At 41.0% G+C, this 19,854-nt stretch overlaps 1 protein-coding gene across 5 annotated transcripts; it reads left to right on the forward strand.

The window, feature by feature from the left end:
* The first annotated feature begins 5,750 nt into the window (after positions 1-5,750).
* Positions 5,751-19,627, forward strand: ercc6 (excision repair cross-complementation group 6). Of its 5 annotated transcripts, none has more exons than XR_006055344.1 (22): positions 5,751-5,857; positions 6,438-6,643; positions 6,733-6,961; positions 7,132-7,252; positions 7,370-7,484; positions 8,102-8,813; positions 10,120-10,251; positions 10,569-10,727; positions 11,625-11,760; positions 12,007-12,177; positions 12,270-12,446; positions 13,688-13,804; positions 14,246-14,341; positions 15,007-15,225; positions 15,646-15,756; positions 16,242-16,361; positions 16,620-16,714; positions 17,199-17,344; positions 17,442-18,017; positions 18,158-18,346; positions 18,456-18,534; positions 18,627-18,645. XR_006055344.1 is itself a non-coding variant. In XM_005940680.3 (22 exons), the coding sequence occupies exons 2-22, from the start codon at positions 6,448-6,450 to the stop codon at positions 19,071-19,073; spliced, it is 4,320 nt and encodes a 1,439-aa protein (XP_005940742.1). In that variant the 5' UTR covers positions 5,751-5,857; positions 6,438-6,447; the 3' UTR covers positions 19,074-19,627. The 5 variants fall into 5 exon arrangements, 4 of the variants coding, with proteins under 4 accessions (XP_005940742.1, XP_014195020.1, XP_042083955.1 ...); XM_005940680.3 differs by having other exon boundaries at positions 18,158-18,323; positions 18,627-19,627; XM_042228021.1 differs by having other exon boundaries at positions 5,785-5,931; positions 18,158-18,323; positions 18,627-19,627.
* Positions 19,628-19,854: the final 227 nt, after the last annotated feature.

Here is a 19,854-nt window from a genome sequence, read left to right on the forward strand (position 1 = left end):
GTTTGGAATTTCTTTTTTTGTCCATGCCAGTCAATAAGAGGGTATTAAAGACAAAAGATAAGCTGCTGATAATTAACTGTATTGATAGTGGGGGTTTTAAAAGGTTCCCTTTAGTGTTACTAGCTTGTAAATAAACACATTGGAAAGCTGAATGATGGAGAGATGTGTGGAGAGAAAACTGAATGAAAAAACATTTGCACAGTTAGATGTGCAGTACGGGTGAAGTGTTTGAGTTAGATTTGAATTCACAATTATTTTTATTGTTTGTAGCTTGTCGAGCATGAGCCATAACTCAGTTTAAACATTTGGGAGGTTAACAGATCCTAGTAGTTTTAAGGTTTCCTGTTATAGGAAGTTTACATTATCAGCCTTCTTAGGTGCTCCCTGCGCACATGAGTTGACAGATAAACTGCTGGGGTTTTTTACCACAGGCAACTGTCCACAGTACATCTATCATCAGTTTGACAACTACAAATGTATGTTTTAGCAACTTGCGAACCGAATGCTGGAAATCAGACCTCTGGAAAAGTAAAATATACTCTGGTCTGGAATTGTCTAGTCTCTGCTCAAGCTATCTTTTACATCCGTTCTACTGTATTCCCTCTGCTTGTGTTTCAGGTCAAGGTCTTGTGAGGCACTGCTGCCACTGTATATCATCATACAAGTCCTGATTTCTGTGTTGTGGTCTGCAGCTATCACTGGTTGGAGTCCTCCAAGCCGCAGCAAAGAGAAGAGTCTTGTTATCAATGGAGAGTGATGCAGAGCTAAGCCAGCTCTCGCACAGTGAAACACAAAGGCACACACACATAAACACGCAAGTACTCATACAATACGTTTTGCCCATATTGCGGTTCTGGTGGTTTCATGTGATGTGTCACCGAACCACACAGACCTCATCCTGATTCTCTCTGGTGTGGTTTGTTCCAGCTGTGTTTGAGGACTACTAAATGCACACTTCTGTGTGAACTCACACTAATGTGTTGACACAAGCTGACCTGGAAGAGGTAGGCATACAGTGTGTGTTCAAATGTGCTCAGCCTTAGCTGGAGCTTGCATGCAGGTGATTTCCTGTGCTCTCTAGGAATCACTTTAAAACCTTTTATTTGACGATTAAAACCGTTCTCCCCAGGCCTAACGTTTCTGAATTGTTCACCTCCGAAACAAATTTTTTCTCAAGATCTTTAAAAGAGCGCAGCAGTGTACATCTGTCATGTGGTTATGTGTAAATGCACACCTGCTGCTGAGTGGAATCACATCCAGATGAATTAGACATTTACAGCAGCATGGCAGTGGTCTGATGCACCCGGATGAGAGCCTAGCCCACCCCTGTAATTATTGTCAGACACACAAACAGACATGTATTAGCTGGGACAGGAGAGCACATGGGAGACATTAGCACTGCCAACACTGACACATATGTGTAAAGCATGCTGTGGCTGGAATATACATTAATATAGACATGACGATGCTTTACTCATGTTGATTTATTTACCACTTTGAGGCTTAAGAGAACATCATAGGCCGTATGTCTGCTCAGTTGGGCCATGAAGCAGGCACTCAAGAAAGAAGCACGAAGCAGGGGTTCAACTTAATGCCGCACACATCAGCAGCTGAAATTAGAGGAATTTATTATGTGTGTGTGTGTGTGCTTTTTTAGTTATCTTTAGCCGTCTTTACACATTAACTTGGGTGCTGGTTTTAGAGAGTTTGTCTGCCTGGGTGGGATGTGCAGGAGGCAGACCATGTGATGACCACTCACTGGCTGAACATACCCCAGAAGACAACCTGCAGTGTTCTCACATCGATGCAAATCGTGACAACCAGACATCACACTAACTTTGCTCCAGGGAGCTGTAAGGCTAAAGACCATTTAATGTCTAATCCAACCTCGTCAGATGTTTGCGTTCTCATATGCCCGGTGTGGGGTGATGAATAGAAGCGTTCAGGGCTGCAGTGCATTTTTACTATTGGCTTCAGGACAAGTGAGCTCGTTTGGTGCATACTTACGGTTTCCTGCACCATTCTTGCACCATTTAAGAGCTGTTTAAGAGTTTCTTTTAGGGTTACCGTTGGGTTTAATCCAAAGGTTAGTGCACTTAGTTAATGTTGTAATAACAGAGAAAACGTGTAGGTGAAATGTCCTTTTTAAGTTCAGTTTTAATTCCACAGTGAGTTTGTTAGTTTCAGTTTTGCTTTTATTTTGCTTTATCAAAATTATAGGGGGATTTTTCAGGGACAAGAATTTCACAATACAAATAGAAGTGAAGGCTGTGGCGGTTGTTGACTCAAAGTCAAGTAGACTTCCCAGAATTTAAAAATTAATTAATTAATTAAAAAAATCTTTAAAAAATGGACCAAACAATGGATCACAATAGCTCATTGTGTTAATAAATTTCACAAAGACACACAACACACACACACACACACACACACATTTTTTAGTTATAGGTATTTATAGGTATCTATGACAACCAATATTGTATATGTGAGGCAGGTATTTCTTTCTTTCTTTTAGGAACCAAAATCTGTTTATGAAGTCATATCATGAGGATGTGTCTTTCTCATAGTGACAAAAAATAAGCTATCATTACATAAATGATTGAACTGTAAGGTGTAGACATGATTTAAGGTTCAATTTTAGGTTAAGGTTAGTCAAATAGTAGTTACGGTTATAATGAATCTCCAGGAAATGAATGTAACTCAATGTAATGTCCTCTGAAGTCATGTATTTATATGCTTACATGTGTGCACTGTGACAAATGGAAGTGTGACATAGGGTAACTCTATCCCTGTGGCCTACATGTGTATGTTTATATACCCACAAATGTATTAGGTGTCAACTGAGACACGGAAATTGAACTGTATATATGTAAGAAAACATTTATTCTTGGACTACAACTCATTATTTTCACCGTCATTTACTCTGCCAATTATTTCCTTCCTCAATCAGTTAATGTTTTAGAGCATAAAATGTCAAAACAGGATGAACAGACACACATATGATCACATATTTAAGAAGGTGAAAGAGGCAAATGTTTTGAATTAAAACACTATCAAATGCAACTATCAAATAAAAGAATTTGTCAATGCATTTAGTTGTCATATATTTTGTAAATCAGATTTTCATAAATCATTCATTCATTCATTCATTTGTTCTCCTTGTGTAAATGTGTGTATTGAGAAGAAACTAGGGTCTGTAACAATAACAGATCTCCAGTATATTCACTTGAAGAATGAAGTGGGAAGGAAACAAAATGTCCCAGAGCCATGGAATTACTCTGAGAAACCTATCTCCACCATCATGACTATTCAGAGAAGAATGAAATTATACATTAGGTTTTGTGGGGGGAAAGGACCACATGAAATTATCATATTTCAGTTTTGCTTTTTTATCTGTGTGTGTTTTTAAACACACAGAGAGAGAGAGAGAGAGAGAGAGAGAGAGAGAGAGAGAGAGAGAGAGAGAGAGAGAGAGAGAGAGACTTTCTCGTTTTGATATCTTAGTGAGGACGTCTAATTGACATAACACTATCCCTAGCTGCTTACGATAACCATCAAAAATGAATACCTAACTCTAACTCTTAGCCTAAACCTAACCATAACCTAATTGTAACCCTGACACTAAAAATTCCTCTTCTACCTCCTGAGCCACAGCCACCTCACAATATCAACATAGATTAAGATCAAGATAAATCTTTGCCATCAGTTGGAAGTACGTTTTGGACGTGCATCCTTCTGTTTATTGTGATCCAGTGTTTCAGAATACAACCTATAAATTAAATTAGGAGAAAAACATCTTCTGCACACCTATGAGAACTGTTGGATTCATGAGAAGAATACTGTATAAACAAAGATAATGACCACAAGGAGCTCCCTTGATTGTCTCTCTAGCTGCCTCACCAAATTCTTGTAAAGTGATTTCATTCTCAAGAAATTCGTCTGGTCCCAGAGAGATAATAAAAGTTACCGTTACTGAAAGCGAGGAGGACAGTGTGCCAGCGACAGCAGATGAAACACAACTTCATACTGGAGCATGTATCAACATTTACAGTATTTTGACACAAAATCCATAAAAAGCAAGGACCACCCCGATTTTCACACATATAAATTCGAACCTATAACACTGCCTGTAAATCTTGCCCCCTGTGTTATTCTACTGTCAGGATGCAAAGTAGCTCAGAGCAGCAGTGTTAACAGTACTCCGCGGCACCCTGGGAGATTTGCACCCAACCCTCATACGCCTTATAAATCTACAATCTACTCTGTGCATACAAAGAAGTGGGAGTTATCACAACTACATCCATTTAAGATAAACACTTTTGCTACCTGTGAGCTTGACATGGTCTATCAGTTAAACTTAACCAGTTGAACTTTCCCTACATTATAAAGCACATAAAAGCACAGCTGTGTACTAAATATTATCTCCTCCTTCTCTTGATAAAGGCTGGCAAGTACTGGTGAAATACGTGAGCGATGGAAGGGGAAGATAGAGGTTTGCATTCCTCTCTGCAGCTCATCGTGTGAATGCATCAGTTTATTTGCCACCTATGATGATTTTTAAGCAGCTCGATAGTTTATTTAACCCTTCTTGACTCCTGTATGCGGGCCCCTTATATACACTACCCTGAGAGAAAAGAAAAAAACAAGGAAAACACTGTGGCTGTGAGCTACCTGATCACAGCTCTACACTCTGCAGGTCTTCTACTAACTAAACTACAAGGTTTTGCTGCAGCACACTTTTCTTTTAGTTCAAATCTTAATCTCTGGAGAGGTTCCCCTGAAGGTGACCCACATTTACTGGTTAAGCAAATAAAACAGGAAAATGTCTCCATTTTCCTACATTCACAAGCCAAGGGTGACAGCAATATTCATCCTTATATAGCTATGTTTGCTTACACAGATAACACTGTTTGGAAAGATTACTGACTACTGCTCATGCGCTAAAGTGCAAGACGGAGAGGAAATTTTAATTAAGCCCTTCATTTATTTTTGCATGAAAGTGGAAATAAACTTCCTCTCAGAGGTAAATACTTGGAGCTCCTCATCCATGAAGCGTAGGCTTTCCAAGACTCAGAAAAAAATCACAGACACTTGGCAAATTAGAGGAAAAACATAATATATAGTGTCTTAGTAACATGTGGGAGCCCCACGTGCCACCAGAAAAGTTTCTGTGTGACTCTACAAATCCCAAGAAATCTACTCTCCAAAGAAAATGCCCTAATTTGGCGTTTTAATTTTAGTGATAAAGAGTTCTGCCTAACATGTTTATCCAAAATCAACAATCATTGTTCAGTTAAGCCAAGGTCTGATGACTGTCGGGGTCATAGTGTATGATTCATGTTATTTTATGACGTTCTCATCACTCTGTGATCCTTTGTGCCTGTAAATGGGATCATTGTCATCCTCTGCCATTAGTGCAAAAAAGAATTTTATCACAAGATAAAGATCATAACTTCTGTGCTGATCTGCAGTGATCCTTCCCTCTAAGGAGACAAAACAAAAAATGCCTGCAAAGCAGGTAGCAGACCCACCAGATCTTCAATCTTCTCGGCATTTTCCTTTAATTTGTCACATTCTTGCATATTAATAATGACTGAAGTGTCTAAGTAGTTCCCTAAAAACGCAAAGAGTTGTTTTTGAAAACGTGGTTCACAGTTTCTCCAATGATAAGGCAAAAATAAGTGGTTTTGTGGCGCCATCTAGAGTGCAATGTTCTCTGCTGCTGTCAACCAGCAGAGGGCGCTGTTCAGCAAGTTAATCATTGAACGGATGCCTTCACTAACACCGGAAACCAGGAAGCGGCTGGTGAGCAATATGACATAAAGCGAGCCAGTGATGTTGTATAACTGCACGTTTTGTGAGTATCTCATTGTCACTGTCGCTTTGACGCTGGGCTTAATGGACCATATTTTACTCAAACAGCGAGAAACAGTGGGTGCTGTAGTAGGAACATATCTGAACATGTTTGGTCCTTTGAACGTCCTCTGTTTGTTGAAGCTGAACAGCTGATGATGTTCGGCTCACTGTTAGCTTAGCAGGTTAGCCTAGCCACGTAAACAATAGGTTGTGAGAGACTTTAACGTTTCTTTCAGTTTTATGCCTATCCTATAACTCAGCGTCTAACCGCTAATGTGGTACCTTCTTTAATTTAAATTGGTATTATTTACATTCATTTCTTCCCATTACGAGCCTCCACATTCACATAATTAGTTTAAGACCCTTCCGTTAATCGTTATTAACCATAGATATAAGCTAGGTTTAGATTCCGATCATTACATAATACCGTTCAGAGTTAACGCAGCCTTTTTGGACGCAATAAAAAGAAGACAAGCAATAACTGTTTAGTTTTATTTCTCTATTTAAAGCAGTTCTTTAACAGCTTAGACGAGACAATGGCTTAAATGACTTGTTTGACATCTGTTTGACACTTCTGGCAGCTGCTTCACTATGCCTGTAGACGGCACAGAGGACCAGGTGCCCTCCTCTCTTTCTAGCCCGGCTAGTGCTGCCCTCACCCCGGGAGGAACGGAGGAGGATGGAGCTACAGGCGGCTCAGCAGTCTGTACTTTCCCTGAAAACAGTCAGGCCCCGGAGGCTGCTGCAGCCTATCCTGCCAACACTGGACCTGGGGAGGGCAACAGCGGTGAGCTGTGCAGCATGTTGAGAGAGGAGATGGAGAATGTCATTATATCCTTATAAAATCATTTCATGTGTTATCTTTGGTGCATTTAGCTGGGAAAAGGTCTGGAGCATTGCTGCAGATTGACCGACAGCGCATCCAAGCAGCTTCTGCCAGTTCGGGAGCTGATGAGCTCCAAGATCTTGGTGTGGCTGTGTATGACCAGCACATACTTGAACAAGGTGTTTTGCAGCAAGTGGACGAGGCGATCCAGGAGGCCAGTCAGGCTGCTGTTAAAGCTGAAGCCGAGAAGGAGTATCAGTCTGTGTTGGATGATGTCAGGTACAGGAATTTAAAAAAACAAAACAAAAATGCAAATGGTTTGTGTGTGTTGTGTTGAAGTAATCATCTTACTTTGTTGAGATGCTATAAACTAAAAAAAATTTTTATTAACAAGTAGCAAAACGTCAAGGGACTAATAAGTCTTCTGCTTTTAATCATGTGTGTTGCAGGTCTGTTACAGCATCTTTAAAACATATCAACAAGATTATTGAGCAGCTTTCTCCTTACGCAGCCTCCAGTAAAGACATCAGTAGGAAGATTGAGTCTGTCAAAAGACAGAAAGAAAATAAGGTAAAATACTACATGTGTAACGTTTTAAAATAAAGTAATCTGGTTTATATGATGATTGTGTAATAACATAATAATAATAATGGTGTGATTGTGGTGATGAAAAAACTTGTCATACAGGAGAAACAGCTGAAGAAAGTCAGAGCCAAACAGAAGCGACTTCAAGCCATTCTGGGAGGAGAGGACACTCAAAGGGTGGAATTTGAGTTTTTGGCAGAAGATGATGGAGAGGAAGGTAACGTGTTGTTTTTTGTGTACTGACTGGAAACATTAACCACTGATCAGTGGGTGGAAGCAATTTTTGTGGCAGCCAAGATGCCTAACTTGTAGCATTCACTGATTATGGTCCATATTAGGTTGATGAAGGAAATTTACTGTGCATTAATTAGAATAGCAGGGTGTCCATTTGCTTTCTGCCTTCAGCAGATTTCACTTCTGACACAGGCTTAAATAGGTGTGACAACTCTCCTCTTGTATTGTTTGTTGCTACACAAGTCTGTTTTCACACATAATATTGTGCAATACACATAACAATACACATAGTATGTATTTCACACCTAAAATTCAAGCTAGCAAGAAATATTTTCATGTACTGTGAAAAAGAACCCATAACTACACTTGTCCTCAGTTGTAATAAAGGTTATGCTCTCAGTATATTCCATGACTGCTCCGTGAGTTATTCGGTGCATATTTAACCTGCAGTCACATACTTCCTGCACACTAGCCGAAGTATTTCCTTCTCTAAAATATAAATAGACCCTTCTGAATCCTTAAGAGTTTTCCTGTAGGCATTCGTGTTGATTCTGGCAGTGAAGAAAATCTCTGAATCTGTATTTGTGTGTGTTGTACCAGAAGCGGGACCATCCACGTTGGGCAGCATGCTTATGCCATCTCAGGAGACCGAATGGGAAGAGCTTATCCGGAAAGGTCACATGACTCCTTTTGGAACCCGAATCCAACAGAAGGAGGTAAAGAAGGAGCCTCGAAAACTGATGCTTGCGGAGAACTCTGCTTTTGACCAGTACCTGGCAGACCAGGCCAAGTTGGCTACTGAGAGGAAGAGAGTCCCTCTCCTTAAGAAGAAGAAAAGATCTGGGGTTGGAACTGGTGGAGATTCAAGAGAGAAAACCAAAAGAATGGTTTCATCTTCCAAGGATAAAAAACTGCGTAAGCGCATGCGAAAGCTCCAGGTAACTGCTTTAAAGGTCCATCCTAAGGCCCGGCCCAAGGCTGAGCCACAGCTCCAAAAGCAACGGAGAAAACGTCACACTGAAGGAGAGGAGACAGACAGTGAGGGGTCAGAGTACCTCCCCAGTGATGAAGGAATAGATCCTGACCAAGAGGAGAGAGAAGCCATGGAGGAGGGCTTTGGAGATGATGATGAAGAGTATGAGTTGAAACCATACAAGAGAAAAACCGAAGGGAAAGGGAGGAAAAAAGTAAAGAAAAGTGACAGTGAGGAAGAATACCACCCTGAAAGTACAGATGAAGAGGATGATGACAAGGGAAAACCGAAAAAATACAAAGATGATGGAGATGTGGAGTATTATAGGCAGCGAATAAGGTACGATCATGCACTACTAACATTGCTCTAAACTCATGTTCAGATCTGTGGTTGGGTGCAAAGGTGTGCAGAGTTTTTACAAAACGAAAGCAGCAACTTATGCCTGCATATGCCTTGCTCAAAAACCCACCAGATTGTTCCTTTTACTTTGCATCACATTTGTAATGGCAGTGCTGTGTGCTATTGTTATTCCTTTTACTTAAGGAGGAAGCAGTTGTCTCTTTTTCTGCTGGCTCCATAGTGCAGAAAGAGAGTTAATCCCAGATGAGATTGGCAGCTGTTTCTTGACTAAGCAAATTCACTCCCTGCTCTTCTTCTCTCTCTGCTCTCACACTGGCCTAATTATCCTCCTGCACATGGTTTTATACACTCACTCACTCTAATGCTCAAATTAATGGAAGAGCAGCCCTAATGAGATTTCATATTTATAGCTGCCAAATAAATTGTGTTGGCATGTGTCCTTTTTCTACACTATAGTGACTGAATGTCAATTCCACAGCATAGACACGGCATGGACGGTGAGACTAGCTTATACGTGGAATGATATTATTAGAGCGGGCGGTATTTGTAGTTGGGTGGGAGGTGGAGTGGGGGCAGAAAAGTGTAATTAACTGAACCAATGCTTAGTCTTGACTTAATTAGAGAGTGTGGTCTCCCAGGCCTAGCTTAAGGACCAGTTTCGTGGCAGGGTGACAGGACCAGGCCCAAATGAAGATGGATTCTTATCCTCTGTACCTCACACCTTTCTGGGGAACTCGCACTACTAATTGTCTGTATCAATCTTCATTTGCTGTGCGACGACTGTGCCTCTAACTGCCCTCTCTCCTGCACTATTAAAACTGTTTTCCTTTAACATTTCCCTTTTTGCTGTAGATGTTTCACCGCTCAAGGGAAATACCTTCAACTCAAAACATTCGCTATCCTTACACCTGTGTAGACAAATGCTCAAATAACGCATGAAGTGCGAGAGGTGCAAATAGAACACCTTTCTATCCAGTCTCCACTTATCCTGTTTAGGTTTGCACTATATTCACTTGAAATGTCTGATTTAGTTTGGCTCTCTTAGTTGTTTTCATTTTGCATCTGTAACAATATACATCACTGAAAGTTTAAACAGGTTGAATTCTTCACTGTTGTTCAGGTAGTGTATTCGTCTTTTTAAAAGAGGAAGCAGGTGTTTGTTCTCAGCACCCAGGCTCACTGAGCTTACCCCTTGCGGTTGTGAGCTTCTAACTAAAATAAAGAAATTCATTTTATCACATCGGTGTGCAAACACTTCATCAGTGTATATTAATTTTCTCAACAGGAGATGGAAGCGTCAGCGTCTTCGAGAAAGGGAGGAGAAGAGAGAAAGGGGTGAGGAGCTAACCGATGACAGCGATGCAGAATTTGACGAAGGCTTCAAAGTTCCTGGTTTCCTCTGGAAAAAGCTTTACAAGTAAGTTCAGTCCGAAACATTGATTATGGGAATGAGTTATGTTAAATATCCATGCATGTAGATAGAGCCACTTTTAAGTGATAACAAGGACTAATAAAACATTTTTCGCATAAAGATTATATGTGTACTTTGTTCTGCATCACAGTCACTGCTCTGAAAAAATAATGATTATTTCATCAGCAAGCCTTGCAAATTTATTTGTTCACTGATCTATGAGATTACTGGCAACCCTTTATGTGTGTTTATGTGGATTGTCCATGGTTGCTGTTACAGCCATGTGTTTCAAGTGTTTGCATTCATGTCAATGACCTTTTCAGGTACCAGCAGACGGGTGTGCGGTGGATGTGGGAACTCCACTGTCAGCAGGCAGGGGGCATCTTGGGGGATGAGATGGGATTGGGTAAAACCATCCAGGTCATCAGCTTTCTGGCTGGACTGAGCTACAGCAAACTGAGAACCAGAGGGTCCAACTACAGGTGTGCGCACACACACATGCGTACACACAAACTGTGTCCAGAGACTGTGTGTCTGTATGGTATGAATATTTGATTAGGGGGACTTCTACTTGAGAGTGTTCATCTGAATTATTAAACATGTTTCAATTATCAGACTCTTCACTTTTTTTATTTATTTATTTTTACTGCGGACATCAGAGAAAACACTGACACTCTGTGTGTGTGTGGGGGGGGGGGGGGGGGGGGGTTGAAAGTGAGAATGCGTTAGAGTGAGTGTCTGCGTGAACCCTTAAAATGAATTTCAGGCTCATGAGGTGGGGGTAGAGCAGGTGGGTGACAACAAATCAACCGCCAAAAACATGACGGAGCGCTGCTGATAATCTGGTTTTACTTCCTCGAACAACACTCGTACATTTATTGGGTGGAGCTTCCCTGATGGTCAATACTCTGTCTACTATAGACGCCCACAAATTGATTGCTTGCAAACTCAATTATGGTCCAATATCAATAGCTTCCACTAGGCAGAGGTTCATACCAGCCCATTAGTGTATCTTTTGTGCGTGCCTGTGTGTGTGTTTGGCAAAGTTCTTGTAGATTTTCACAGTGGAGCTGAGGATATCTCCACACACTTTCTTTGATTTATTGTAAGTACAAGGCTTTGTAGTTGCATCATTCCGCTGTGCGCTGTTCCTCATCCTTGAATGCATCATATATTGTCATTGCAATCTAAGCATATATACATTATTTTACTTAATAGGGAAAAGACCTTTTATTTTACACTGTAAAAATGATGGCTGTGATTTGCTACTGAAGCCTTCTCAGGTTATCCAAAGTTTAATGAACACAGTTCCATTGTTTACCCATCTTAATCTCTGGTTTTCAATTAAACACGTGTCTGTGGTGTTTGTTTCGCTGTAGGTATGCTGGTCTGGGTCCAACAGTCATTGTGTGCCCAGCTACAGTCATGCACCAGTGGGTGAAGGAGTTTCATACCTGGTGGCCTCTTTTCCGAGTGGCAGTCCTACATGAAACTGGGTCCTTCACTAGCAACAAGGTAGCTGTTCATGAGTTTTATACAATCTTTTTTTCCCTCTGGGGGGCACTAGAGTTCTGTTTACAGTATTAGCTCCTGACCTTACCTCCCACTCTTTCCCTCTTTTTAAAGCCACATTGATAATGATGCCCTACTTGGTACATTCTTTGAAGTATATGATACTAGACATGGTTAATAACTGCACTGGTTTATATTAAGGTTTAAATATTAAGGTTTGTGTCTTTGCTTTTTTCCCCCATGTTGCAGGAAAAGCTCATTCCAGAAATAGCAGCATGTCATGGTATCCTTATCACTTCATATTCAGCTGTGAGGAACATGCAGGAAACCCTACAGCTCTACGACTGGCACTACATTATATTGGACGAGGGTCATAAGATCAGGAATCCAAATGCTGGAGTTACTGTTGCTTGCAAACAGGTATTATATACGCATGGACACATGCATCAACATAAGCAAAGTTCATGCGGTTGTAATTAATTAATAATTTTTTTTAATTTTCTCTTCTCTAGTTTCGCACTCCTCACAGATTCATCCTGTCAGGCTCACCAATGCAGAACAATTTGAAGGAGCTGTGGTCTCTGTTTGATTTTGTGTTCCCTGGCAAACTGGGGACATTGCCTGTTTTTATGGAGCAGTTCTCCGTGCCAATTACTATGGGTGGATATAGTAATGCATCTCCTGTACAGGTACACACACAAAATTGTGAAATAATAATTTATTTCAGTTCTGGTTGTGTGTCCTTTTCCTCTTTTGAAGTGGAATAATGTTATTGTAATGGTAATATCATTCCAGACAGGAGCCAGTTAATCCAACAACTCTACTATTTCTGTAACTGTATCATAAGGGTGGAGCATAAATGGGCTATGCTAATTTGAAAATACCTTCTATTCATGTATGCACAGTTTTGGAAAGCTTGATGGAAGCCATTAGGTGCAGTGCACGATAATGTAGGCCCATGCAAGAAAACTTGTGTGCATCCCCAGTGTGTGAGAGAGGGAGAGGCTAAAGTAGAAAGGCGGGGAGCTAAATTGTAGCCCTTTGTCATTAGTGTCCAATCGTTAATAACTCACTGACTGAATAGATTTAATTATTTAAGATGGCTATTGATGCTTCTTCCGCTGTCGATAATAAAAACCTTTACTAATTATTAATGTTATTAAATGGTCAGAGAGGGCAAAGCTCTGCTGCCTTATCTTCTTCTCGATATTCTCAGAGCAGCAAAACAGGCCCTGAGATGATACATAAAGTTCATGTATGTTCAACTAGATGTATGTTTAAAAAAAAACATATGTGTTTGAGGTGGGGCTTTATGAGCATGTGCATATAGGCTCTATTACTGAGGCATGCATTTGCAGCCCCATGTGAATCCACTCAACAGCTTGCGCCGAGATCACTGGATCATCTGCTGCCTTCCTCGTTTTTGTTTTTTCTTTCCTCTCCACTTTACCCCATTGAGCTCAAGATACCACCATGTTATTGTCCCCTCCAGCTTTGCCAAGGGTGTCTTTGATCCCCCCCGTGGATCCCCAGTGAGTTAATGTTTAAAAGACTAACTGGCTTTTAGCACTGACCCTACATACAGTTTAGCAGGCCATTTGCAGTGGGGCTTCTAGTGTGGACCAAGTGTGTCTCAATCTCCCCCTCTGTTTCCACTGGAACTGGCCAGCAGCACTGATGAAAGAAGGCTGTGTCCCTCGAGACCAGCAGCACTCAGATCAATGTTGAATGGCTTGTACCGCTTAGAGGGACAGCAACATGAGGTGATGAGAGATAGCAGATGAGTGGCCAAACAACAGCCATGCCTTAGGAAACATGAGCGCTGACAGGAGTGTGTATGTGTTTGCTTTGCATGCTGACCTGAAGGTTCCTTTTGTTTTAAAGCAGTTTGTTTATCCTTAAAGGTATGATTTTTATTTATTTTTTTAAGGTCCAGACAGCATTTAAATGCGCATGTGTGCTGAGGGACACCATAAATCCTTACCTGCTCAGAAGAATGAAGGCAGACGTCAAGGCTAACCTCTCCTTACCTGACAAAAATGAACAGGTATTCATCATACTCTAAGACACTTGACCCTGCTCTAAGTATTGAACAGCGTCTAACGCCTGCATCTCTTAACAGGGGAGATGTTTATCTGATTGGATGTGACTATTATGTGCCACATCTAAGGAGTATTTGATGAATGTGCATGGCCCCTGTCAGGTGAAACCAGCTAATAAAGTCCCAGTAAAGTAAAAGAAGCAGGTATTCATTAAGGCGGCTGGTCTCTGGTCTGTCCTTGCGGCTGACGCTGGTGGACTTCTCAGTCCACTTCTGCTCATTAAGTCAGTCCCTCAGGACACCGGTGGCTTCAAAAAAAGCCGTTGCTTCCTTCTAATTTCTCTTCTCAAACACTTCACTTCATCAAGGGGCTTTAAAGTGGATGTTCACTGCTCATTATAAACTCTTACACTGCCCTCTATTGTGTGTGTTTGTGTCTGTGTGTAGGTTCTGTTTTGCAGATTGACAGCAGAGCAGCGTCAAGTGTATCAGAGCTTCTTAGATTCCAAAGAGGTCTACCAAATACTAAATGGGGACATGCAGGTGAGCCTTCATAGTTTGTGTTCTGCTTTTGTGTTTGGTTGACACACACTTTACGAGGATAAGAAAGTAGAAGACTTCCTGGAACAAGACATGCATTATTTAACCACCTAACAGAGGCATTTCCGTTTACCTCCCTCTCACAGAGAGATTGTGTGGATTTTTATCAACTCTCGTACAATTAAAGATCCCCACCTTTAAGTGGAATCTGTGGAATTGAAATTATTTTTGCCATGTAAATTATGTTAAACCCCTAATAGCTTGACTTTGGTATTGTATAAGAGGTTCAATTCGAGAAGGTTGTACAGTTGTGTTTCTCACAGTAGTGAGACCCTTGAGAGAGAAACTACCATTTATCACCACTGACCAAATGGACGTGGTTGGAGAGCTAGAGGTGACCACAGATTATGCATATACGCACACATGCGTGCTCTTACAGACGTATTCAGTGGTCACTCTCAGTCCATTAACCACCATTACTAATGCAGTGACCACTGGGCCTTCATCAGGAAAACTGGCTAAATTGTCTTTAAATAAATTATGTAACTCATTCCTGTAGATTTTTTTAAGGTGCAACACAGTAAAAATCTGTAAATTTATCAAAGTTGACATCAGTTCTGCTGACAGCGTTCATGAAGGAATCTCCTTTTTCTTTTTGTCTCATGTAGGTGTTCTCAGGTTTGATAGCTCTGCGTAAGATCTGTAACCACCCGGACCTTTTCTCAGGCGGACCCCGGATACTGAGAGGAATCCCTGAGGACCAGCTAACTGAAGAGGAACACTTTGGGTTTTGGAAGCGCTCGGGCAAGCTGATTGTTGTGGAGTCGCTGCTACGCCTCTGGTTCAGACAGGACCACAGAGTCCTGCTCTTCACTCAGTCCAGACAGGTGAGGAACACTTTCCTGAAATAAGCACCAGTATTAAAGACGTATTAACAGTGGTTTGTATAAATACAAAAGGTTTTTGTAAAGCCAAGATAATTCTTTCCTCCTTTACATCTTAAATTGTGGTGTCATGTGTTGCCAGCTACCTATAAGCCTGTTAAATTTAGTGTGTCTGTGAGCGTGCGAGACAGAAGGAAAAAGTGAGGAAGTGAAAGAGTGTGTATATGTGATGGAGGCCCCAGCTGTTGCAGTCAATACCAATGAGATTATACCTCAGAGGGAACCTGAGACCCTCCCTGTCGGTATCTCTGTCCATGTAATATTAATCTGCTCTAATCCTTTTAGAGATAATCCAAACCTCAGCCCTTCTTTCCCCGTCTTTATCTCCTCTTTCTGCTGTCTTTATCCTCCCACTCCTTCCAGATGCTGGACATCTTGGAGGTGTTTGTAAGGGAGAATAACTACTCGTACCTGAAAATGGACGGCACGACTACAATATCTTCCCGACAGCCTCTCATCGCTCGCTACAATGAGGTAAGGATTAGTCATCTCTAATGGCTGTATGTGTTTCCAATGAAAATTCTGCCCTGAGGGACCAAATGCTTCAGTGGAATCCTTCTCACCCCGAGGTGGGGACGCTAATTGATGAAAATCTGTTGTTCAAAGTGGATGTGCTCAATTTTCTGTGTGTGGAAGATGTTGAAATATCACTTAGCATTAAAGCACTCTTTAAAACTAAAACTTTTTAAAAATGTGTTGTATCTAATACTAAATCTGATCAACATACACTGCATTTAGATAAAGCTGTTTTATCGTCTTTAAATAGGGTTTAATTTGAGAATAATTTGAGAGCAGGAGATTGTTATCTTACTTGCATTAAATTTTAACAATTTACTAATGAAATTTTTTTTTTACAGGATTATAGCCGAAAGTGATTATCAAAGAGAGTATGAAATTGCAGATTGGGTTCATTAATCACCAGTATTTTCTCTGCTTCTCTCTTTTCTTTTCTTTTTCAGGACAAATCCATTTTTATCTTCTTGTTGACCACTAAAGTCGGAGGTCTGGGAGTCAATCTGACTGGAGCCAATAGAGTCATCATTTATGACCCAGACTGGAACCCCAGTACTGACACGCAGGTTAGACAGCCACACGTAAAATAATTAAAAACATTGACTCAGTGAATTATTTCTCATGTGAGTCTTAATGTTCCTTAGAGTTGTGATTTGTCACATTAAATTGCCTACTTTTTTTTTTTCTTGTTGGATGCCAGCTTTTCATGCGTTTCCAATTTCTTGTTGCCTGGTTCACCTGCTGCTCTGTAACATCGCTTTTCCTCCTTTCTCACTGAATGCTCGGTTTAATCATTTGCTCTGAATGTGTTACGCTGCTCGCAGGCTCGCGAACGGGCTTGGAGGATCGGTCAAAAGCAGCAAGTAACAATCTATAGACTGCTGACTGCTGGGACCATTGAAGAGAAAATCTACCACAGGTCAGACAGCAGTTTACTTTTCTAAGCACTTTATAAGGATAATATTCAATTGCAAAAACAAAATCCTCTGTTGGCCATTGTGTTTTCTCTCACCGAGCCTTTTTGTTTCAGTTTTCTTTCTGTTGATTTCACACATTCATGAGTATTGGCAATGACGTGACTAATTGCTTACATCACTGCTATATTAGTACTTGCACTGTCCCGGTTCTAGGTAATTGAAAAGCATTCCTGCATTATTAAATGGCCAATTGAGGACTTCTAAACTGTTGCTCTGTTTGTTTTTTTGTCTGTAAAGTGCTTTCAGAAAGCAAGTTGGAAAAACTGCAGGCATTGTGTTTTGATACCTACAGTGGTGAGGTTAACTAATGTGCTCATCCATCAGCCAAACTACTCTGTGGTGACAGGGGATCAGGACTGCATGCTGAGCTGAAATGGCAGCTTGCATTCAAGTATGTAATTCTGTATTTTATCTGCTGTAATTCAGGCAAATCTTCAAACAGTTCCTAACCAATCGAGTACTGAAGGATCCCAAACAGCGACGGTTCTTCAAGTCAAATGACATCTATGAGCTGTTTACTCTAGCTGATCCAGATGGAGGTCAGGGAACAGAGACAAGTGCTATTTTTGCAGGTCTGTTGAAACATTTCATTGTCCAGTTATTGGGTTGTTAAAATAAGCTTGAGGGATTTAATTTTATTTAATTTGGTTTATTTCTCCCTAAAAACAGGCACAGGTTCTGACATCAAAGTGCCCAAAAAACCCGAAAAGCCAAAGCCATCACACAAAGTAAATCACAGCAGCCATGCACATAAACACTCCTCAGCAACCTTCATTAATACAGGTACAGACAGCACGCACACTCCTACATTAAGGGCCGGAAGTACGTCTCCATGCAGTAAAAACTCTCAGGGTAAACAAAATGTCCCGATAGACAGTCCAAGCACCAACCAGGATGCTGTAGATATAGCGCCTGCGGGACAAAATAAAAACAGCGACTGTGATGCAGCCAAACCAGACACAAATACCTCAAACTCAGCCAGTTTTCACGAGCACAGAGACAAAAACTCTGCCCGGACCAGCCCACAGAAACACAGGGAGAAGAGGAAACACTGTGACTCGGACGACTTGAACAAACGCAAACATAAGAAACACAAGCGCTCCCGGGATGCTCGATTCGAAGGCCACCGCATCTCTCATTTGGTAAAGAAAAGAACATTTAAGAAATCCGAGAGCGAAGACAATGCAGCAGAGGACCAGAAGAAATCAGACGATTATGTCTTGGCAAAGCTGTTCAAGAAATCTGGTAGAAGTTTTTTTTGGTTGGTTTGTTTGTTTTGTACCGTCTGCAGTATCTGAAATTTTTATATACAAGATTTGCGAAACGGCAAGCTTCTTTTTCTTATTTTCAAATGTGCTGTTCTTTTCTTCCATGGTGTTTCTCAGGTATTCACAGTGTGATGCAGCATGACACCATCATAGAGTCTTCCAATCCTGACTATGTTCTTGTGGAAGCAGAAGCCAATAAGGTGGCTCAAGATGCCCTTAAAGCTCTTAAAATTTCCCGGCAGCAGTGCAGACTGCGCTTCAAAACTCCTCCTGCCCCTGCAAAGTATGTAGTCTCACACTGACACGGTGGGGGGGGTTTTTTTTCTGTTTTTTTTAGAACTTCACTAATTTAATTTAAAACAAACTTATCATTTTCTCAAATGTATTTAAGGCATTGTCTTGTTTGCCTTCTCAGGAAACGCTTTGGACAAAAGAAGAATTCTCTCTTAGCTACACCTTCTGTTCAGTCTGTTCCCACTTCAACCAAATGCAAGGTAATGGCCAGGTTCTCATTAAAAGATGTTACTCTGTGTTTTTTCATTTCTGATGCCATTTTTGGGTGTATTCATTGATTTCTTTTGTTTAGGATGCTGCTATTATAAAGAAGTCTGTGTCAAAGAAACCAGGTTCGGGAGCTCATTTCAGCGGGGAGGGTGCAGAAAGTGACTTGAATTCCACCCCGCTGTCATCCTCCTCTCTGCTGGCCCGGATGAAGGCCCGTAATCACCTCAGCATGCCCTCCAGGGGAGAAGAACCAGAAGAGGAGGAGGAGGATGCCTCGGGAGCTGCAGGGAGTCTTCCTGCTGCTCCGCCCACTGAGCACGATGAGCTGTTGGTGGATCTGCGCAACTTTGTAGCCTTCCAGGCGAGTGTGGATGGACAAGCCACCACCCAGGAAGTGCTCGAGTATTTCAAACCGAGACTGACCCAGGAACAGGCTCCTGTCTTCAGAGAGCTACTCAGGAGTATCTGTGACTTTCATAGGACCTCTGGTCAGGAGGGCATCTGGAGACTCAAAGAGAGCTTTCGCTGAGGGAAGAACATTTAAACACCCCTTCAAGCTCAAGCTTACAGTTGTTGTCTTGCAACCTTCTTGTTGCTTGCGTTCAGGAAAGACATTTTGCCGTACAGTCTTGGGTTACCTAATGAAATCATAATTAGTTAAGCAAGTCTTGAAGGTAGTTTCTGTGATTGAGTTTGGCAGTTGTTCTGTTCTTTTTTTTCATTGTTGCTTGTACCTGGTGATACTTGAATTCATTTATTTTGATTTGACTAAAACGGTGTAATATCATATTCAGATATGCGTTTACTCTCAAACTTTGTTCTTCAAAAACCTCAGCGATGTCAGATTATACCAACTTTCTATTAAGTTTAAGAATAGGCTGCCATTTTATACCTCACTAAAGGTTTTTGTAGATTTTATAATAAACTTTCTTGTACACTGTAGAGGTTTTTGGTCACTTCAAAACAAATTAATATTGCCTCTCCGTTGTTTGCAGGCATTTTAAAAACTGTTTTTTATATTAAAAAAATAAATGCAATTCCATATCTTGCATGTACTGTATGCAATAAATCTGATGGCTGCTTTTCTGGCTTTGTTATTTCAAAAATACACAGATGTAAAGGAAGATTTATGATTATGAATATATGCCAAACTATTTGCAGGTTACAAAAGACATGTGGGACAGTTTTGAATCAAGAACACAGGTAAATGTGAGGACATTAAAATAACAAGATAACTCAAAATTGGACGGAAAAGCTGACATACCTTTTATTTAACTGTGGTGCTGACCAGGGTCCTGAAATAGTCGACG

Source organism: Haplochromis burtoni, unplaced genomic scaffold (genome assembly GCF_018398535.1).
Source record: "Haplochromis burtoni strain Fernald_Lab_line unplaced genomic scaffold, NCSU_Asbu1 Contig_296, whole genome shotgun sequence".
NCBI classification, from domain to species: Eukaryota; Metazoa; Chordata; class Actinopteri; order Cichliformes; family Cichlidae; genus Haplochromis; species Haplochromis burtoni.